Source organism: Maniola hyperantus, chromosome 14 (genome assembly GCF_902806685.2).
Source record: "Maniola hyperantus chromosome 14, iAphHyp1.2, whole genome shotgun sequence".
Lineage (NCBI taxonomy): Eukaryota > Metazoa > Arthropoda > Insecta > Lepidoptera > Nymphalidae > Maniola > Maniola hyperantus.
In genome coordinates, this window is record NC_048549.1 from 6,570,088 (window position 1) to 6,592,760 (window position 22,673).

The 22,673-nt window shown below is 38.3% G+C and overlaps 4 protein-coding genes across 10 annotated transcripts in view; 3 read left to right on the top strand and 1 right to left on the bottom strand.

The window, feature by feature from the left end:
• Positions 1–14,416, top strand: oxt (Xylosyltransferase oxt). 5 transcript variants are annotated; one of them, XM_069503034.1, is made up of 5 exons: positions 1–793; positions 1,546–1,688; positions 1,792–1,949; positions 2,626–2,696; positions 3,355–3,491. In XM_069503034.1, exons 1-4 carry the CDS (start codon positions 195–197, stop codon positions 2,680–2,682), a joined length of 957 nt encoding a protein of 318 aa, XP_069359135.1. In that variant the 5' UTR covers positions 1–194; the 3' UTR covers positions 2,683–2,696; positions 3,355–3,491. The 5 variants fall into 5 exon arrangements, with proteins under 5 accessions (XP_069359135.1, XP_069359134.1, XP_069359136.1 ...); XM_069503032.1 differs by having other exon boundaries at positions 7–793; positions 2,586–2,696; positions 3,355–5,448; XM_069503033.1 differs by lacking the exons at positions 2,626–2,696; positions 3,355–3,491 and adding an exon at positions 13,061–13,966.
• RecQ4 (RecQ4 helicase) lies at positions 7,801–11,862 on the top strand. The gene has a single exon (XM_034975764.2). The coding sequence runs from the start codon at positions 7,912–7,914 to the stop codon at positions 11,767–11,769; it is 3,858 nt and encodes a 1,285-aa protein (XP_034831655.1). The 5' UTR covers positions 7,801–7,911; the 3' UTR covers positions 11,770–11,862.
• The window catches only part of Pka-R1 (protein kinase, cAMP-dependent, regulatory subunit type 1), a 14,888-nt gene continuing 6,627 nt past the window's right edge, over positions 14,413–22,673 (bottom strand). For all 3 annotated transcript variants that reach the window (XM_034975427.2, XM_034975429.2, XM_034975428.2), the window contains exons 6-7: positions 16,168–16,354; positions 14,413–15,776 (exon numbers count right to left, since the gene is read on the bottom strand). In XM_034975427.2, the coding sequence (XP_034831318.1) occupies positions 15,692–15,776; positions 16,168–16,354 (272 nt within the window). In that variant the 3' untranslated portion in view covers positions 14,413–15,691. The remainder of the gene's footprint in view (positions 15,777–16,167; positions 16,355–22,673) is intronic.
• LOC138403250 (uncharacterized) lies at positions 19,164–21,753 on the top strand. Its single transcript, XM_069503036.1, has 3 exons — positions 19,164–19,331; positions 19,885–19,944; positions 20,641–21,753. Exons 1-3 carry the CDS (start codon positions 19,318–19,320, stop codon positions 20,900–20,902), a joined length of 336 nt encoding a protein of 111 aa, XP_069359137.1. The 5' UTR covers positions 19,164–19,317; the 3' UTR covers positions 20,903–21,753.

Genomic DNA, 22,673 nt, shown 5'->3' on the forward strand with positions numbered 1-22,673 from the left:
TAGGTACATTCCTGTATATTATTATAATCGTATTATAACCACAGAGTACTTTTTATTATAATACTCTTTGAATACATTTCAAGCAGTGATTTCAAGTTATAAAAATAAAAATGAATGAGAAAAAATCAGCAGAAATGCATGTAGCAAGATTTTTAATAAGCTGATAAATTATTTTCTATTATGAAATAGTTAACATGGCAAGTGTTCGAAGGATTTTGTATAAATATGCGAAGTGTTTGGCGTTTGTTGTAATATCTACGTTCTTTGCTCAAATTATCATTTCTTTAAGTTTTTTCCCCTCGGTTCACGATAATTTGTTGAAGAGAAGTAGTTACAATTCAATATCCAGAACCGAAATGGGTGAAGTTTCGGCTAGAAAAATTGGACCCGGTGTCGGTGATGATGAAGATTACTCTCCAAAGGGCACACATCAACAACAAAACAAAGTTTTACCCCAATTAAGATTGGAAGAGCTAGACTTTACACCTGCTTGTGAAATAAAAAGCCGAGAAGCAATTTCCGCTATTCATCGCGCCAAGACACAAATATGTAAACAGCAAATTGTCAACAAGACTTGTCTGATACAAAGTGGTAATTTTTACCCTAAACATTTGCCAAATTATTGTGTTTCTGAAACGAAGGCTTATGGACGACATTTGGGGTGTTACTTGGATGAGAAAAAGTTAAGGTTGCTTTCTAGTTATTATGGAAATTATGCAAATATTAATTCCCCATCTTTCTGTTTGGATATTTGTGTACAAGCTGGATTTCCATTTGCTGGAGTGCAATATTCGTAAGTCATCTACATTAATATTATAACATTAATATTATAAAAATGTAAAGTTTGGATGTAGGAAGGAATCTCTGAAATAAAATTACTTGTCTGATTTCAAATTTTTTTTACCATTTGAAAGGTACATTATTCCTGATGGAAATAGGCTGTATAGTATACATATATACTGTGTAAAAATATAATATATTAGATATTTGTTCATAACTAATAGAGAAACATGGCAGTGCTGCACAAAACAGGCAAACTAACAATATATATGATGGATATTTTAGAGAACTCCATTGAAATTTTTTACTACATTAACATGTTAAGTATCAAATTCTGATTAAACAGATTTTTTATGGTAATTGAAAATAAGTAGTGTATACATATTATATAAAAATGTTTATTGATGTATTGCAATAAATAAGAATAAATGATCTACTGAACTAACAAACAAAAATTTAATTTTTGTCTAAATCTATATATTTAAAAGTAAAACCTAACTGACTGACTGATCTATCAACGCACAGCTCTAACTACTGGACAGATGGGGCTGAAAAGGGGGGTAAAACAGGATTTGAAATTTGTGTAGCCCACGTGGACAAAGTCGCGAGTATAAGCTAGTTAATTTATAAGAAGAATCTAGTTGTAACTGTAGCACTAAATCCATGAAGTTTGCTCCGTTGTGATGTGATTGAAAGACAAACCAACAAACAAACACTTTCGCATTTATAATATTATGCGTGACTACTAATTATTATGTGTTTTAGGTCAGAATGTTTTTGTGGTGAACAGTCACCTCCTACTACAGCGAAAACTTCCGATGCTTTGTGTGACATGAACTGTCTAGGGGATCCATCACAAAAATGTGGAGGGTATTTCACTATGAATGTTTATGAAACAGGTTTGGACAGTAAGTACATTTTCTTGATGATAATTAAATACAACAAGCAGCTGTCATTTGCATAATAATAATAAATGAGTTGATTTAACTTTACATTGTTTTGAAATTGCAGAGTTTGTGTTGCAAGTGCCTAAAAACCCTAATAGTGATGAAGTTTCAGTTAAAATAGTGTTTCTATTAACATTAAATGGAAGGGCACTGCGACAAGTTCATAGATTAATAAATTCGTTATATAGAACGAGCCACTATTTTTATATTCATGTTGATCAAGTAAGTATATTTAAACTACTAAACTAATTAAAGATAGAAAATCATGGAATTCATAAATTATTGATGTATTTACTTATTTTTTAGGGTTCCCTACCTCAAAAGAAAAAAGGAACCCTTATTGAATCACTTTCTTGTCCGACTGTCCGTCCATCCATCGTGTCTGTCAAGAAAACCTATAGGGTACTTCCCGTTGACTTAGAATCATGAAATTAGGCAAGTAGTAGTAGGTCTTACAGCATGAGTAAAGGTAAAAATCCGAAAACCATGAATTTTTGGGTAGGTACATCACAAAAAAAAATTAAATGTGTTGTGAACTATAATTAGTATTTACAACTTTACAAGATTACTATGTATGTCAAGTGGGCTATCATATAAAAGTGCCTTACCTGTACATTCTAAAACAGATTTTTATTTATTTTTAGGCATAATACTTAGTTTTTGTTTTATCGTGAAAAATGTCGAAAAAAATATATTTGTGTGTGTGTGTAATATTCCTTCCCCGTTTAACTCTGAAGTATACTTGTCGAAAAATCTGAAATGATTATATATATATTACAGAAAAAATAAAACACACTCTAACTTCATAGTTTTTTTGATATTAACAATAAACCTCTACAAACAAAGTTACTTTTGCAGTTCGTTAAAAGTGATTCTTACCGATTTTCTTCTTCTGTAGTACGGAACCCTCGGTACGCGAGTCCAACTTGCACTTGGCCGGTTTTTTTTACGATAAGGACTTGTTATAAAGTAAGTCAAGAGTGTATAAGCCTCTTCTAGGCAAACATGCTCCATCTTAGGCTGCATCATCACTTGCCACCATGTCTAATTGCAGCCAAGCGCTGGTCTATTATTAAGTATATAAAAAAAAATCACTAAATTGTTTTAAACGTTTAAAATGAATCCATACTAATATTATAAATGCGAAAGTGTGTCTGTCTGTCTGTCTGTCTGCTAGCTTTTCACGGCTCAACCGTTCAACTGATTTTGACGAAATTTGGTACAGAGATAGCTTGCATCCCGGGGAAGGACATGGCTACTTTTTATCCCGGAAAATAAAGAGTTCCCACGGGATTTCAAAAATCTAAATCAACGCGGACGAAGTCGCGGGCATCATCTAGTATAATTTTTTTTTTATAGAATAAAGGTACTTATTTTTTAGTCTTTAATTTTTTATGAATTTCATCATCTTATTAAATTATTACTACAAATTATAACTATATATAGTTACTCATGTGGGTTGGGAAGTTTCAGAAAATATGTTTACATAGGACTAGTTAATAAAATAAACTAAAATATAATAAAAAATTATTAAGTAGTATTTCAACTAGGTACTTTACTTTATTTTATATGTACTTGTATAATTTATAACTAGCTAGATACCTATAATATGTATATTGCATTCCAGAGACAAGATTATCTACATCGCAAGTTATCTCTATTGGAAAAGCAATTTACTAATGTAAAGCTAGCTACAAAAAGATACTCCACTATATGGGGTGGAGCATCGCTCCTCACAATGTTATTGGATTCCATGAAAGATTTGATAAGATTAGGTTGGAAATGGGATTATGTTATAAATTTAAGTGAAAGTGACTTTCCCATTAAATCATTAGAAGAACTTGAAAAATTTCTTTCTGCCAATAAAGGATTTAATTTTGTTAAGTCCCATGGACGAGAAGTTCAACGTTTTATAAAGAAGCAGGGCCTTGATAAAACTTTTATAGAATGTGAAACACACATGTGGAGAGTGGGAGAAAGGAAACTACCTCAGGGTATAGTCATAGATGGAGGAAGTGATTGGATAGCTTTATCACCAGATTTCGTTTCCTATGTTATTGAGAATCGTGATGAATTACTAGTCGGCCTAGATGTTATATTTAAACACACACTTTTACCAGCTGAATCTTTTTTTCACACAGTATTACGTAATTCACGATTTTGTAATACATATGTAGATAATAACTTACATGTCACTAACTGGAAGAGAAAATTAGGTTGTAAGTGTCAATACAAACACGTGGTGGACTGGTGTGGATGTTCCCCGAATGACTTTAGAACTGAAGACTGGCCCAGAATACAAAACACGCAAAATAGGCAATTGTTCTTTGCAAGAAAATTTGAGCCTGTTATTAATCAAGAAATCATCACTAGAGTGGAACAATTCATAGGATTTACCGATCATTATTTAATTCCTAATCTGGAAGCGTATTGGCAAAATGTGTATGACGTTCAAGATTTAACAGCTAGTAGTGACGACGCGTTACTTACACACGCAGAAAGTGTAATCCGCCACAATGCTAATATATTGGCAGAAGAAGGTTGTACAATTGAACTGCATGAAATTATTGAAGTTAATGTGTATAAGTACGCTGATATATATAAGGGAAACCTAATTTTATATAAAGTTTTAACGAATAATAACAGAGAAGCAGTAGTGGAGACATGGTACAAGCCGAAGCAACATTTAGATTTAAACTTTGGAAATCAAGATATTAATTATATCAAAATTTTTAAAGTTAGTTCAGATTATGATCAAAAAGAAATGATGTTTAGAAATGTGGGCAATATATTAGGCCCTTTTTCAGAACCAGTACTTTTGTATCAATTTTCACCTCATATTGATAAAAATATTGGAAACTTCTCAGTTGTTTGGCTAGACCCGGCTGGAATTGTTGCTGATGTGAGTGTGGTCTGTAGAGATGAAAATAATCTTACCAATTTTATAAAACCTAATATAAAACATCCTTTACTGCCTGGTGTATGGAAGGTTGGTTTGTTTGATCCCATAAATCCAGTTGCAGTCACTCAATTTCTTATTACACCTTTAGGATATTTTTCTGGTAAAGAAGTAACGCAACAAGAGGCTAACCTAATACACAGTGGATCACAAAATTCGTATAAGAATGTAAGTTATATTAAACCCAAGCACTTTTTGCCCACCCACACCAAAAGATTAACCGAAATAGCAATGGCAAATATCAAAAGAATCAACACTGACTTAATAGACTGGATAGACAGTTTAAGCATACAATTTTATAATGTTTTAGGTTCGTGCATTTTTTATAGTGATAACAGTGTGTCTAAAGACAAAGTGACTTGTGGTAATTACAAATTTCAACAATGCACCTTATCTGAATGGAGCTCTCGTTCGCCAGACCCTAAAGGCTCTCTAGGAAAATTAGATAAAAGAACTGGACGATTAAGAAGAACATGACGAGCTGCGGTGAGCGGTGGTGCCACCTAGCTAAATCTTATGCTGGCTGAGGCCCGATGGAGTACATAGAAGAAATTGTATTTTTCAAATTCAACTTGTAAGCATAAGTAAAAATACCTTATTGAAAAAATATTTTTATAGAGTTGGAATTGAAAAAACACTTGGGATTGGAAAAATATCGTGACTGAACCAGTGAACAGTGATACCTTCAAAGCTTCGTTGAGAGAGCTTGTACCATTAAAAAAGTTTTTAAATAGAGTACCTTTTGAAATATTTTGAGTTTGAATTTGGAGTACGTATGGTTCTTATCAGTCCCGCAAATTGCTATTGCGCTGGAACGTCATTTTGACGTCAGCCGAAATAAAAATATACCATCAGTTCGAAACTTCAGTCTAGTGCTGACGTCACTAAAAAACGGCCACACGCATTAGCAATTTGCGAGACATAGCACAGACTAGAAACAACATATATAATATCTAAGTGCTTTCCTATGATATTGAAAAGAGCAACCGCCTAGCTTCTTGTTGGTTCTTCTCGACAGGAATGGCATTTCGAACCAGTGACAGATTCTTTTGACAATGCAAATTAAAAGCACTTGTAAAAGTTTATTAGAATACTAGCAACCCGCCCCGGCTTCGCATGGGTAGCTTATTACAATTCTCGTCCTTAATTGTTTTGGGAGTAAACTACCCTATATGTTTACCCGGACTAACTTTTAAAGTGGGCTCTACACTCGCGGCGCGAAAGCCCGCGACAACTGCGAATCACGAGTGTAGATGTTGTTCACGCCTTCGCGCTTCGCGCCTTTCCCCGATCGGTGTCGGTTTTTTGGTCCGCGACAAAGGTTTGCGGCGCGCGAACGTGAACGCATCTACACTATATTCAAAGTCACGAACAAGACTGTAAAGATTTGCGAGTGTGGAGGGACAGTTAACGCGTGGATCGCGGTATACATTCACGGCGTGAAATAATGGCGCGACTTCACGTGCGAGTGTAGAGACGGCTTATAATGTAAAAAAGTAGTTATAGAGACATAGTTAACTACAATAGTTGGACATTGATCTCTCGAAGTTTTTTGTAGAAATTGATATGTTCTCCAATACTGTAGAACATTTTTTTTTGTTCTATCATCAATAGTTTTCGCAGCGCATGCGATGAAATATATTTTATGGCAATTTTTTTTACACACGCCCACACAGCCTCCGCGCTAAGGCTGCCCGTCCACTGGTGCGGAGAAGTGAGGAGCGGAGCGGATCTATGCAACTATGAATAACCAATAGAATTGCATTAAACACCCGCTCCGCTTCAGTGGACAAGGATTTGCGAACTATTTTAAAAAAATCATACAATTTAACGTGCAGCAGCTTGGCCGCGCAGATGTGAAATATAACAATCGGAGCGGGGAAAGCGTAGAACTAAAACAGTTGCCCACCGGGCCCCGCCTCACCCTGATTGCCATCTCAACCTGTCGCGTACTATAAGCACAGTGCGACAAGGCTATCTTGGCGCGTGGCGAAAATCGGAACTAACGTTGCCGAAACAACAACAAAGTGGACACTTGACGGCAACGTTAGTTCCAATTTTCGCCACGCGCCAAGTCTGAGCCCGCAGGTCACGTTCAAATAATTTGACAAACATGTTTGACCCCCCTATTTGTATTTTGTTCTGAGCTATGTGCATATAAAAACCGGTCAAGTGCGAGTCAGGTCATGCTCTTTTAGGTTTCCGTACATAATTATTTTGGGTGTATAAATTAATATTTCTTTTCCGAGCTAGAACACCACAATAAACCGGGAAAGTGAAGCCCAAAAAAGGTTCGTTTGTTTTGGTCACAGCTTACAAACTATTTTATAAATCATCGTTTTCAGTATATTTTGTTGTTTAAATACAATAGGTAGGTATATTTTACACAATATACCTTCCGAAATTTCATATTTCTAAATTGTTTAGTTTTTGAGATAGCCTCCGTCACAAATGGTCTAAAACCTATCTCTATGTCTAAAACTGACAAATTTGACAGACCCTCATTTACTTATTTTTTTAAATAAAAATGAAAAATATATAGTTAACATATTCATAATATTTATAGTTAGGTAGGTACTCTCCTTTTTCATGTATCGGAGCCCTCATGAAAAATAACTTATTTGAATTTCTAATTCAACATAAAGAAATTAAACGTTTCACATAGTTACATGGATTTGATCTCGAACAATTTGCGTGCTTATTGGCTCATGTGGTTTGGGTCAATGTTCTACACCAAAAACCAAAATTTCAGGTTTGTAACTTATTTCATCTACGAGCTAGAGACACGCGGACAGACAGACAAACAGCAGAGTGACAGACATTAATAGGGTTCCGTTTTTACCCTTTGGGTACGGAATCCTAAAAAAGTACTCTGTTATGTTTGCTGATATTATGTTGTTTGCCACAAGCATAAAGTAGCTCCATTACATTTCATAAAAACGTAGTGATTTTAATAGGTAGGCAGGTACTCTTTGAAATTAGGTTTTAGCGGGAAAAGGCCAGAGCCGAAAAATAATTTTTAAATATTAAAAAAAAACGGGCCGCAGGCTCGAAAGGGCTAGAAGTTAGAACCCAGAGGCCAGAGCCGTAAAAATAGTTTAAAAAACAAAAAAAAGCGGGAAAGCTGTAGTTTTATTTTGACATTTGTAAATAATTTTTAACAATAGTTTAGCATTTGCACCTTTACCTTCTCTTAAAATAAAGTGATATTGCGAAAATCTAGCTATGGATTTAATAGAATCAATTAAGAAAGACAAAGGCTACCTAAAGAGTAAATCAATTGTAAAAAATTGGGAAAAAGATTTCAAACTTAAACACTCGCGTACACCTTCGAAGTTCGATATAAAAGAAGCTCCAGCAAATATAAAATACGCTTACAAGAAATATTTTCTGTTAAAAAGTAGTGCTCTTGAAAGCTCGTTGTCTATATGTGATTATGAAGAACCTAATTTATCTCCAGAAATATTGCTACCCTTAGAAAGTGCCCCTGATGTTGAAAATACACCAGAATTATTAATGCCAGCGCTACCCAGTGGTCAAGAGCTTGACAGGTTGTTATCGAGTCCCAAAATTAATATTCACAACAAGCCTATCACAGATAATTTGTCGAAAAAGTTGTTTCACAATAGTAAATTTTCCATAAGGAATCCAAGAAAATCATCAATCTATAAATCACAAGAAAACGAATCACAAGGTGAGCATAGTCAAACTGATAAACAGCAACAAAATTATCCTGAGCTCAGAGACGCTGAAAATCCTAATAAAACCCTTGAGAATGTTAACTCTGTGATAAATCATGATATTGCTTTTCAGAAGGTAAACAGTGATATGCTGAAAGAGCACATAACTTTACCTGAAAGCCTTTTAGCTACGTCTTCAAATATGACTAACAGTTTAGCAAAAAATTCTATTAGGCAAATAAATACAGGATGGCTCGAAAGAGCTACAGGCTTCACAAATGAAAGTATAAATCAAAATTGTTCAACAGACCATGTGTTGAAATTTGGATTAGGCAATATAACAATTCCTAACTACTCGGACAAACCAAATGATATTGTTGAAAATAGTGAGTCTGATGATGATATTGCCATCAGTAAACTAAAACCAGCTCTCAAGAAGCAGAAGCTCAACTCTCCTCCACAAGTTTCTAAAGTCGAAAAGAGACATGAAGATCAGGTTAGCAGTGAAAGTCATGTAGATGTTACAGTGAAAGTTAAAACAAAGAGGAAACATAAAATGCCTGTTAAATTAATTTCAAAAGATGTAAAGTTATCTGCAAATAAGAAAAATGATGACTATAATGAGCAACCACCAGATATAGCTGAGTATTTACCTTTTGGTTTAAATGAAAAAATAAATCCACGACATGCTAATGTATCTGATATTCTTAAAGCTGTAGAGTCATCAATGAAAAATGGCTATTCTAAACAGTCAAGTAGTTTAGGGGAAATTGATAAAATGGAAAAGAAAATCCAAAATGGAACATTAAATGAAAACTTTGTAAAGATCAACATAGAAAAAAAAGTCTTTGTACGAGGCAGAAAAGGCATTAACTATTCCAAGTATAAAAAGCAATTATGGAAAGACAAGAAAGCACTTCATGGTGGAATGGAATTCCCTGAAGGAGGGAAAATAACATGTTTCAAATGTGGAGCTGGCGGTCATATGGCTCGTTATTGTACTGCACACAGAGAAAATACTCTTATACCATTAGAGCAATGTGACAATACTGATATGCCAACATTAGAAGATATGCAAAAAATCATCAGTGAGAATAGTAAAGAATCTGAACAGTCAATCGAAAAACAGTTAAGTTCTTTTGTTTATGAAGCAAGTAAAGTGCCTAAAGAATTCATGCAATTATTAGCCAGCACACCTGAAAATTCCAGTGAAATTAAATCAATATACAATATATCAGACAACAATACTAAAGAATTATACAATATTCTGAAGAAATTTGGCCATAACTTATTTCGTCCTGGCCAAGAACCGGCTATTAAGCGTATTTTGTCAGGGTTGTCCACATTTCTCATACTATCTACAGGAGGTGGAAAGTCACTCTGCTATCAGCTCCCTGCGTACATCTACAGTCTGCACTACAAATGTATAACATTAGTGATATCACCACTGGTTTCATTGATGGAAGATCAAGTTTTAAGTATGCCTGAATTTTTGAAAGCGGGGTGCCTGCACACAAATCAACCTCCTACTCAAAGACGAAAAATAATGGAATGCTTAAAAAATTGTGAACTCAATATTCTGCTTATCTCACCTGAAGCACTTATTGCTGGTGATACTTCAAGTGGATTCGCAGGTTTATTCAAATCCTTACCTCCAATTGCATTTGCATGTATCGATGAGGCTCATTGTGTCTCTCAATGGAGTCATAATTTCCGTCCTAGCTATCTAATGATTTGTAGAGTTCTAAGAGAAAAGTTAAATGTAAAATGTATTCTTGGTTTGACAGCTACAGCAAGCCAAGCAACAATCAACAGTGTTATTGATCACATAAATATACCAGACGGCCTAAATGGCGTTGTGACGAGTCCTGCACTGCCAGTCAATCTGTACTTGTCTGTTTCTTGTGAAAATGATAAAGACAGGGCACTAGTTTCTTTATTAGCATCGGAAAGAATCAGCTCTTTTGATTCTATTATAGTGTATTGCATCAGAAGGAATGAATGTGAGAGGGTTGCTGCAATAATAAGATCATGTCTTTCACAGCCTGGAAAAATCAATATGGAGCAACAAAGTAAAAAGCGCAAAAGAATGTCTTATATTGCTGAAGCATACCATGCAGGCATGTCCGCAGCTCAAAGAAAAAAAATTCAAAAGCACTTTATGGATGGTACACTAAAAATAATTGTTGCAACAGTTGCTTTTGGGATGGGTATCAACAAATCAGATATTCGATGTATCATACATTATAACATGCCTCCTAGTTTTGAATCATATGTACAAGAAGTGGGGAGAGCAGGAAGAGATGGTCAGTCTGCATTTTGCCATGTATTCATGAATAATAGTACTTGTGATAAGGATGAATTACTTAAACATATTTATGCTAATTCTATTGAAAGGCCAGTCATTAGAAAACTCCTTGAGAAGGTATTTATACCTTGCAAGTGCACATCATCAAACAGCTCGGTCAATACATTAAACAATCAAGCAAGATGTGAAGGGCATGAAGTAAGCATTCCAATTGATACTACAGTTGAAGAACTAGATCTACCTTCCGAAAACATAGCAACATTATTATGTTATATAGAACTACACCACAAACACTATATTAAAGTTCTTAACAATACTTACACAAAGTGTACAATTTCGTCATATGGAGGCCCTATTAAAATATTAGAAGCAGCTAAATCTTGTCCTCCCCTTGCAATGGCATATTTATTAGAAGGAAAGAAAAACAATAATATTACAAAGAATAATGTTTTGGAATTCAATGTCATAGAAGTAGCAGCAGCAATGGGTTGGGAAAGTGGAATGACTAAGTACCATTTAAAAAACTTAGAATGGATTACTAAAGATGGCACATCCAAAAGGTCTCACTTAAAAGTAGAATTTCATACACTAGGATTCAAATTAAAAGCTCCAGGTGATTTATCTGCCTCAGAACTAGATAATGTTTTAGATGACCTACATAAAATTGTGCACAATCAGGAAAAAAATATGTTACACCAGTTGGAAGAAATAAATAAAGCCTTTAATCAACTTTGTAACTATTCTTGGGATAAAATAACTTTTTCTGAAGAAGGAATGGAAAAAAATTCCAATGAATTAAAATCAATAATAAATAATTATTTTTCAAGACAAAACAGTTTGCCGGAAAATGTTGTTTTACAGGAGAGACCATTGGACATTGAGCGAGTGACATCAGATGTTCGGACGTTAATAGCTACTTACAAAGATTGTAAATTCACTGGTAGGAGTATTGCGAGAATATTTCAAGGAATACAATCACCTAATTTTCCAGCTATAGTGTGGGGTAGGTGTAAATTTTGGAGATCCCACCTTCATGAAGATTTTTATGGTATAGTTAAAATAGCCACTCAACAAATAATCCAAATGAAAATTTAGGTCATTAAGTAGGTACCTATAAGAAGCAATCAGTCAAGTCCCTAATTTAATATTATGAAATTGTTCTATAAAATTACATTTTATCGTAAACAGTATAAAGTTTGTATTATTTATATACTTACCTATTGTTTAAATAGCTATACGTTTATTGTACTATTTCTTGAAAACCGGCCAAGTGCGAGGAATCGCGCACCGAGGTTTCCGTACTACAGTCAAATTTTTTCGACATTTTGCACGATAAACTATTATATGTTCACGTAAAGCCCTTTCATATAATCCCCACTTGGTATATTAATCTTACTAATTACTTGTCCATGAACACATTTTTTTTTTTTAATATTACAATAAAACTTAAAGCTAGCCTTATCTAATTACTATATTATAAATCATGACCGCGTGGAATGGTGCCAAGAATACTGGCTGCATTTCCGCGCTGGACAGCCAGGCTGATCCGTTGCGCAAAAAATGAGCCAGCCCTTCTGTCACCAGATGAGGCTATTAATCGCGGTGAAATGTCTCGTAAAATTTTTTTAGCACTAAGACTCCATGGCCCCAGGGTCTCCACGGCAAACGGCACAAAAATGTAACTCTCTATAAGAGGCATACTTGCGCCGCTTGCCGTTTTCAGCTGTTTCTGCTGCGGCTCCCGGTCTTGATGCTGTCTTCCTGAAATGACACGGGGCCAATGTGTCAACGCAAGTTGCGTCCCACATTAGCGCCCGTCCCCGTTCCCAGGGAACCAGCGTCAATCCATCAGGTCTCTTGCCATCATCCCGACTAATCCCTGCCGGCTCAATGAGCGCAGGAATATTTATGGTGGCAAGAGCTCTTTTAATTGTATCGTTAAGAGAGCCATGCCTAAACAGCCTACCAGAGCTCCTTTGGCAAGCGAGTCCGTGGATTCCAAATTTATCAACCTCTTTTCCACACGGACATCTGTGCTGATGGCACAGTGGTGTTCCCAATCTGAGACCTAGAGCCACACGAAAACTTTCGTTATCTAAAAGTGTGCCGAGATTTTTTGATGGCAAGGCATGCAGCCAATACCCAGATTCCTTTTCGGATAATGCTAGAAGCCTGGCACGATCTCTGTCACTTGTAAGATTTTGAACCAAATTCGTATGTGTCAGTTGAACCAATGGCAAATCCCAAAGTTTTTGTGTAGTACGTTCCTTCGGGATGTCGACATTGGGACATCTGACCTTCCAACTCTCTAGGGCCTCTGTGGCATAGGTCAATGATGAATTGGATTTGAGAATTTGAGAACTAAGCTCTTTTATACTATTCACAGAGGACAGAAAAGCCGGAAGAGTTACACTGGAAATTTTCCTCACGCCGATGCCACCGTACTTGACCGGTAAAGTTGCTTGGTTCCAGGAGTGCTCATCAAAAGTTATTTTTTTATAATTATATAATTTTTTTATATTATGTGACCACAAATTCACGGTTTTCGGATTTTTCCCCTTACGTGTGCTGTAAGATCTACCTACCTACCAAAGTTCATGATTTTAGGACAATGGGAAGTAGGTAGGTACCCTGTAGGTTTCTCGATAGACAGAGAACAAATTGATCCTATTTAAGGGTTCATTTTGAGGTACGCAACCCTAAAAATGGCTTTCTGTATTTTCAACTAGACGATGCCAATTGCCAGCGACTTCTTCCGTATTTAAATTCTTTTTTTAGGGTTTCGTGCCTCAAAAGGAAAAACGGAACCCATATAGGATCACTTTGTTGTCTGTCTGTCAAGAAACCTACAGGGTACTTTCCGTTGACCTAGGATCATGAAATTTGGCAGGCAGGTAGGTAGGTCTTAAAGCAGACATTCGAGGAAAAAGCTGAAAACTGTGAATTTGAGGTTACATCACACAAAAAAATTAAATTGTGGTCATGAACTAATAATTAGTATTTTAATTATCGAAGTAAGATAACTATATCAATAGAATAGAATAGAATAATGTTTATTAGAGGTATATAGGTGGTAGGTACATGGCGTAGGCAATATCGTCCTGTACAGCAGTGCAACACCTCGAACAGGTACGCCACTCAGCTTGTGTTGAGACGTCGGGCCCCTCAGACACAAACCTCTATATCATATATCAAGTGGGGTATCATATGAAAGGTCTTTACCTGTGCATTCTAAAATAGATTTTTAATTTTTTTATGCATCATAGTTTTTGAATTATCGTGCAAAATGTCGAAAAAATACGACTGTAGTACGGAACTCTCGTTGCGCAAGCCTGACTCGCACTTGGCCGGTTTTTAAATCTTGTAACTTATTTTAGGGCTACCTGCGTCAAATGTACTAAGATTTTACGCCTGCCAGTGACGTCGAATCCTCGACGTTTTGTTAAAAGTTCCCCAACTCTAGGAGAGCACAAAGCGTCGTCAGCGTCATCAGTCCCGGGCATCAGGGTATATTTGATATAACAAAATTATACATCTATTGAGTAAGATAAGATTTGCAGGTAGGTACTCTTTCTTAGGTTTTAATGCTTATCATCAATATCAGCAGGTGCAGTGCAGTGTGTGCTGTTGACCTGTACCTACCTAAATATTTCAAAAGTAGAATAATAACCAAAGTTGTATGGTAAGCAACAAGCTATAATTTACTACTTAGTATGATATGATTAATGAAACAAATAGTTAAGAAGTAACAAAATTATATTCATAACATTTTACAATCATTTATTAATCCATAATAATAAATAAATAAAATTAACTTAAACTCCATATCTGGTAATAACTGTTATTGCTACTTTACCTATTTGCAATAAAAATGTTGAAGGAAACATCGTGAGGAAACCTGCACGCCTGAGAGTTCCATAATGGTCTCAAAGGTGTGTAAATTCTGCCAATCCGTACCGGGCCAGCGTGGCAGACTAAACCCTTCTCATTCTGAGAGGAGACCAGACTCAGTAGTCATGATGAAGTATATAATAAATTGCCATAATAGAACTCCTTATTCTGGTATATTACAATAAGTAATATGTACCTACTTATAATTATATTTAAACTAGCAACTAGTTAGAAACAAATTTATTATTAGTAGGTACTACAACAGAATGTTTTAGTATGACGTAAGTTCTGTGTACTGTTATATAATAAGTATAGCAATAATATAGGTTAATCATAACATTTAGCACTTGCAACAAATTGAAACATTCAGTCAAACGCAAAGTAATATTTTAGTGTCCGACAGAAGGTCGATATCGCCACAATTCGTTCAATTTCGGCGCTTGAAAGAAATTTTGCCCGTTTTAGCCAATGCCGTAAGTTTGGTCGGACACTATAATAATATTTTTTCGATTAAAAAGGACTTCAAACATTAATGGCTTTTATTTGTACATTTTATTTTAAGCACACCTTAGTAACTTACATACAAAAGCTTAAAAATAGAAGTTTTATACTAAGTTGTTGTGCTTTTGCTATAAAATTACACTAATTCAAGATTGGCCTTGTTTTGGCCGTTGAGGTGACGCTAAACTTCTTGAATGCTCCGAGTTGGTGACGAGTCATGAGTAGCGTCGCATTAGCATGAAACAGCAGCTCGATTACGGTAAAATGACAGCTACAATGTCTCGATCACAATCACCTTTGATTGGTTGACACTCGCTCACTATTGGCTACAATGCATGGTTATCCGTCTGTCGATCCGTCCAGTGGTTTGAGCTGTGCGTTGATAAATCAGTCAGTCAGCTTTTCCTTTTATATATATAAGATATAGAAGATTTGCAAACACGAACGGCAGAAATTCAAGAATTTCGGCGTCATCTATAACATTTTATTATAGTCAGAAACAGACAAACGCGTTGCGTCAGCGGCCCTGCAAGCGTATTATGGCATATGTGTAACATGCCGCCGGCTTTATCGGCCACTTGCTGTCAAATGTTGTACACCTACGAAATACGCAGCGTATACATTCTTACACCGAAAGGGAAACAAAACTGTTGTACTGTGCGATGTTTCTTTTAAGGATGTCCGCACATAGACCTAATACTCGCTCGAATCTGAAACAAGATGCATACAAATATTATGGACAATTATAGATAATTCTTATTTAAGATATATTTTGAGTTTATTTCAAATTCTAACGGTATTTTTTATCTATTTTATAAAAGGAAAAGCTGACTTATTGACGCACAGCTCAAACTACTGGACGGATTGGGCTGAAATTTGGCATGCAGATTGTAGATAGCTATTATGACGTAGACATCCGCTTAGAAAGGATTTTTGTACAACTTCTAAGGTAGTAAAATAGGGGTTTGAAATTTGTATAGTGCACGCGGACGAAGGCGCGGGCACAAGCTAGTAATATAATGATAGGAGCCGCCCCACCTCCACGGCTTCCTGCGCGCCCGCTCGGAGCAGTGGTAGGAGCGTATGCGGTGTAGCACTGACCTGGCGCGGTCGAGCTTGACGCACTTGAGCGGGCCGGCGGCGCGCACGGTGGCGGCACGCGGCCGGTCCAGCAGCAGCGCGATCTCGCCGAAGTAGTCCGAGGGCCCAAGCCGCCCCACCTCCACGGCTTCCTGCGTGCCCGCGCCGCTTGCCGAGCCGCCTCGCTGCTGCAGCACTACGGCTGTGCCTGTCAAGAATACTTGTTGTTAACATTAACTAAACAAAATAACACATCAACAAGCGAAACGGTCCGCAACTCGCTGCGGGCGCAGCAGTCGCTGGCGCTCCGCACCATCGCGGCAGCTCTACGCTTCGTACGGAACGCGGTCATCTCCAGAGACCTGCGCATGCAGAGCATTCGCCGCCTGAGTACTTTTATGCGCATCGCATAGGGCATCGGGCCATACCATCGGCGACCACCGTACACAAGAGGTCTGCGACGTGACTTAGCTAGACTCCATCGCTTCCTCGCCGCTGACTGACGCGCGCTCGCCGGGACATTACTGACGGGCTCGACCCGCGCAGCGGCGCGGGGCGAATGCCCCACGGATTTACCACACCTCGCCGCAGTAGTCGATAGCCCACGAGCACACGCGGGCTGCCACTGCAGCGCGCCACTGGACTGACACCATACTGACCAGTGGTCACACCCCGCGACCCGCCTGTAGTTGCAGGCGACGTTGCAACCACTGAAGAGGGCCAACGCCCGGAGCAGTTTAAATTTCCAGGGGCAATTCACAGTAGATAGGTAGGTTCCTGTTGGTTGGACTAGTTGTTGTTGTAGTAGCTAGGTTAGAAGGTTGGTCTGGGACCGGTGTAGGGGATGGTGGAGCCGGTCTAGGTAGGGATTAGGCTAGGATAGCCTTGCAGTAATCGTTGTTAAGGGTAGTCCAGGTTATCTCGTAGTGCGAGAGTATTGTTAGTGCGCCCACGAAAGCTTGCTTAATCTAAAAGGTTGTAATCCTGTCTTATCAGTTTAATCATCATCAACATCATCATCATCATGTTCTGATAGCAGCTCAGCCTTCAAACACTTTTTTTTTAATGTTATGGTTAAATATTAAAATTCACGGTTTTCGGATTTTTTCCTTTACTTGTGCTCGACCTACCTGCCAAATTTCTTGACAGACAGACAGAAGGACAGACAACAAAGTGATCCTATAAGGGTTCCTCTTGAGTTACAGAACCCTAAAAACAAAACGGCAGTCTTTTTTTTTTAACACATTGACTGCTTCGCGAACTATAGCGTAATCAATACAGCATTGCGGCTGATTAACGCGACAGTTGCGTTCCCGCACTCGTGGAGCAAACTCGACCGTCCGTGCGGGGCACGAGTACCCTGCGTTTGAATGGACGCTACGAGCGTGCGGTCAAAACGCATCACTTGCGAGAAACGTTTAGCAACAGCAGTGCGGCCCCACGCATCAGATGCGTTATATTACGGTATTTGACAATTAGTCAAATCAGTAACTTTTTATCAATCGTCAAAACGCGCAGTTTGTATGCGATATTCTATGAAATATTGGAATGTGACGTCACATCATAATGACGTACTTTTTTACTTTAATCGATAATTTATAATGGTTATTACACGTCAAAAACGTCGTACTTACCTACATAATAATTATGAAAGTATGAAATATTTATAGGTATGTACCTATTAGGTACAATACATTAGGTAATACATTATGTATAATGAAACTACAAAAAATTATAAAAATTGAATAATATATTATAATAACTAGGTATACTAGGTACGGAACCCTAAAAAGTTCGACTACGAAGCGAAGATGTATTCGGAAGTGAATACGATATCTCATTCACTTCCGAATACATCTTCGCTTCCGCGGACCCTGCCCATCAGTGTCACTGTCATCAGACTCGCTGATGGACAGGATCCGCCGGCTGCAAGAGGCCTCTTGGACGCTGGGCCGTTCAAAAGGCATGTAGGCCCAGGACGGCCCAGCGTCCCTAAGGTCCCTCGCAGCCCGCTCCTTAGCCGAAAGGGTTTTTCTTTGGTGTGGTGGTGTGTGGTTAGAAAGGGAGTTTTTGTTGGCGGCGGAGGGGGGCGCTTGCGACGCCGCCCCCGATGGCAGAGCCCCTGCGTCTTGACCTGTCCTGCGCCAGGACAGCCCGGCGTCTTGGTTATGTGCGGCAGCGATCGCAGCTCGCAGGAGAGCCGATAAATTCGTCTCTCCTGCGCTGCCGTCTCCGCCAGAGCCGGTGCCCGCGGCGCAGGTATCAGCCGCAGGGGTCCACGAGCTGGGATTAGTGTCTTGATCTTCCTGATTAACACAACAAAATAAATGTACTTAAGTACGTAGGTACTTACCTTCTTTAGTCAACAGCATAAAATATAAACAATGTCATAAGGTAATAAGCAAAACCAAAACATCACCTCCTGTTACAGAAATACAGGTACCTACATAGGTTCTCGAAAATCCAACTGTAAACCTCAACTTCATAACATAAGAGTTCCTCACAATACCTATCTATAATTAATAGAGAAAGTCGGTAAGTACTCACTTCCATCTAGTACACCTCGCGTCGCTACACCTACTAAAAACAAAAATATGTAAAAAGTACTCTGTGAAACAAAATATGACACCAGTTGCTTGAGCAAACGCGAATGGCGGTTGCACGCGATTGGTCAGTCGGCACGAGTGTAACTGGCGGCGCGCTGTTTGTATCGTGTCGCCGCAAACCTTTGATGATGCCGCTGCTTACCATAGACTACGCCGAAAGTCACAAACCTGATTTCTTTAGGTATAATCACTAATAATTAATAGAGTTCAACTATTGATAATTAAAAAAATTGCTAAAAGTTTCTATATTTATTTTGGTGGCTATCCTGCAAAATGTCGAAAAAAATACGTTCGGAACCCTCGGTGTGAGAGTCTGACTCGCACTTGGCCGGTTTTTTTACATTATCTACCTACTAAAATATACAATATTATTATATTACCTACCTATCATGAATATAGTTACCAAACACCAAGCACGTGGAGCCGCCAGAAAAAGAACCCAGAGCCGTAAAAAAAATCATTACTAGTCTGTGAACTATCTGTGGACGCGGACTTGTCAGTTGTGGATGGAATTTATTCGGTTTATTATTATTTTTATTTCTGGTCGGTGATTATTTGCGTCACGATGGAGACTGAAAGGCAAGTAAATTTTTTGGAGTCTAAATACCTACGCTCAGTGTTTCAACATAAGGGTAGTAGCAATTCGTTCAACAACAACATAAAACAAGTTTCATCATATTATAGAAGTTTGCAATACATAGAGTTTACCTTTGTTTTGTCTGTCCTTTACCTACTATACATACAGTTATCTGCCGGACAGTTGCATAAAAATCAGTACCCATAATATAAATGCGAAAGTGTTTGTTTGTTGGTTTCCTCTTCAAACACATCGCAACAGGGCAACGGACGTGATTTTTGCATGGAGAGTGACACTTTTTATCCCGGGAAATCAATGAGTTCCCACAGGATTTTTAAAACCCTAAATCCACGCGTATGAAGTTGCGGGCATCAGCTAGTCTATAATAAATATATAGATACCTAATAATTATTGTGAATTACTAAGGGCGAGATCTATAGAGCGCACTTTGACTTAGCTTAGACTTAAAACGAGCTAAATCTTCCACATAAATCTGTCAAAGTGCACTCTATAGATCTCAGCCGGAGTGGTTGAATTTTGATTTTGTTTTTGCAGGTATCCCCTGCTAGGCAGCCAGCCTAAGTGGTGGCAGCGTTGGTTTTGCTGCCAAGCAAAGTAAGTTTTCAATTTCAATATTCATCTATTGCATAGTGCAAAATAATAAGAATGAACATTTGATATAGTTATCTTACTTTGATTATTGAAAATACTAATTATTAGATCATGACCACAATTTAATTATTTTTGTGTGATGTAACCACGAATTCACGATTTTCCAATTTTTCTCTAATGTCTGCTATAATAAAAATAATAATAACTGACGGAGTCCGGCTCTATTGGGACCGGTCCATCATCACGGACAGGAGTATACTAGCGAATAAGCCTGACCTCGTGGTGGTGGACCGGGCACAGTCGAGGGTGCTTTTGGTGGACATCACCATTTCATATGATGAGAACCTCGTGAGAGCTGAGACCACAGAGACTGAGCTGTGGAGTCCACTGAAATCATCCCAATCGTTATATCTGCGAATGGGTTGATCCCAATCAGCCTCGCTCACCATCTAAGGCGACTGAGGTTCCGTGGCAGTTCGCACGCAGCCAGGATGCAAAAAGCGGTCTTGCTAGACTCGGCTAGGATCCTATAAATCGTACCTCATACCTTATGTGGTACGGAACCCTAAAAATAATAAAAATTTCAAATTGGCTGCCATGTTTGTATGATGTGATGAACCCTTTGTGAGCGAGTCTGACTTTTTGTTTTTGTGTAATCAAAGTGGACTTGATAAAACTATCTTCTTCGACATCTTATAGAGTGGAGACAGCTGAGTGTACACCGGCGCCTCCGCCGTCACCTGAGCCCGAGCGCCGCACCCCTCCGACTATGCGGCTGCCGGAGCCGCCGCGGCATTGGTGCTCTCCTCCGGAGAGGAGGAGGCCACCAATGACGGATCAGGAGCTCCAAGAACTGCAGGCGCTTTGGGACGCGGCCATGGCCGCAGTCCAAAAACGCGTACAGCGCCGCGTGGCGCAGCACGAACGCGCGCTAGGAGCGAGGCACGAGGAGCCCTGGTAAAATGGGCTAGTAGTTTTAATTGACTCGTATTTTAACACTAAGGGTGCCTGTCCACAGAAGCGAAGCTAAGCGGAGATGTGTATAGTTGACCAATCAGAGCTTCGTCAGATGACGGAATAAAATTATTACGTTATTTACCGACAATCTGATTGGTCTGCTCAACACATCTCCGCTCCGCTCCGCTTCAGTGGCCAGTCACCCTTACAGCCCTTTCACACGGCGTCCAGTTTTTTGCAGGATCCCGTTTGAAGGCGAATGTGTTTATATGCTAGCGAGCATCCCGCATGCGGGATGCTCGTGTGAACGCTAGCATACGAACACATTCGCCATCAAACGGGATCCTGCAAAAAACTGGACGCCGTGCGAAAGGGGGGTTATGCGAGTCAATTAAACTGCTCAAGGGTCTCCAATTTTCCAGGGCTCCTCAATGAATTTATTAAATGAACTTGTACATTAAAAAAAAAATTAAAAAAAAAAAAATTAAAAAAAAATAATTAAAAAAAAAAAATTAAAAAAAAAAATGAATAGGTATGTAATGTAAATATTTTATAACTAGAGGATGCCCGCGACTTCGTCCGCGTGTATTTAGAACTCCTTGTGGGAACTCTTTGATTTTCCGGGATAAAAAGTCCCTAAATGGCCTTCCCCGGGATGCAAGCTGTCTCTGTACCAAATTTCGTCGAAATCGGTTGAACGGATGGGCCGTGAAACGCTAGCAGACAGACAGACAGACGGACGGACAGACACACACTTTCTCATTTATAATATTAGTATGGATAATTGACCTGTAAATAATTCTTTTATAATAATTTTTAACCTGTAAATAATTGTAAATAAAAATGAACTGACAAGCTTATTGTTTTATTTAAGGATAAACCCAATCCAAATTATCTATACTTTATCTGTGGAATGAAGTAATAATTTTTGTTATTCTTAATCTCTCCAGGGAAAGGATTTGGATTAAGTCTTTAGCTTTATTTTGCTTCCGGCCTTGTTGTTATTGCGTTTACTGCTAAACAAAAGAGCCCACAATATTACAGAGTTCCTAATCTCTTTCCAGCTGCAGATAATAGGACTTTATTTTAACTGACTTCCAAAAACGAGGTGGTTCTCAACTGCAAATATTATTTGGAAAAAAAAAACAACTAATAATTTAATATTTTTATTATAATCAACATAAAAAAGGTCAAGTGCGAGCCGGACTCGCACACGAAGGATTCCCTACCATCCAGTATTTCATAGAATCTTGTATACTTAGCGCGCGTTTTGACGTTTGATAAAAAGTTACTGATTTGACTAGTTCACTGGCTTGGCATTCAATAAAACGCAGGGTTTGTGTACGCCCGCACTCGCGGAGTGGCGAAAAAAACGCATTATGTTCGTTGTGCCGCATTCCTGTATAGAACGTGCGTGGCGTGTGCGAGCCGCATACGCGTTACGCAATATAAAACACAGCACTTGCGTTTGCCGCAGTTAAAGTGTTAAATTCAGATACAAGTTTAGCCCTTGACTGCAATCTCACCTGATGGTAAGTGATGATGCAGTCTAAGATGATAGCGGGCTAACCTGGAAAGGGTATGGCAGTTTTTTTTTTATTAAACCCGTAAGTACCCCTTTTGTTTCTACACGGCATCGTACCGGAACACTAAATCGTTGGCGGCACGGCTTTGCCGGTAGGGTGGTAACTAGCCACGGCCGAAGCCTCCCACCAGACCAGACCAGAAATTTAGAAATTATAAACTTCCAAACCCCTGCCAGGAATCGAACCCGG

Coding starts and splice junctions, on each gene's coding strand:
- oxt (XM_069503032.1), top strand. CDS start 195: ATGGCAAGTGTTCGAAGGATTTTGTATAAATATGCGAAGTGTTTGGCG. Junction 1,689..1,791: donor TTATGAAACAGGTTTGGACA/GTAAGTACATTT, acceptor TTGAAATTGCAG/AGTTTGTGTTGCAAGTGCCT. Junction 1,950..2,585: donor TTTATATTCATGTTGATCAA/GTAAGTATATTT, acceptor TTACTTTTGCAG/TTCGTTAAAAGTGATTCTTA.
- RecQ4 (XM_034975764.2), top strand. CDS start 7,912: ATGGATTTAATAGAATCAATTAAGAAAGACAAAGGCTACCTAAAGAGT.
- LOC138403250 (XM_069503036.1), top strand. Junction 19,945..20,640: donor TGGTTTTGCTGCCAAGCAAA/GTAAGTTTTCAA, acceptor GACATCTTATAG/AGTGGAGACAGCTGAGTGTA.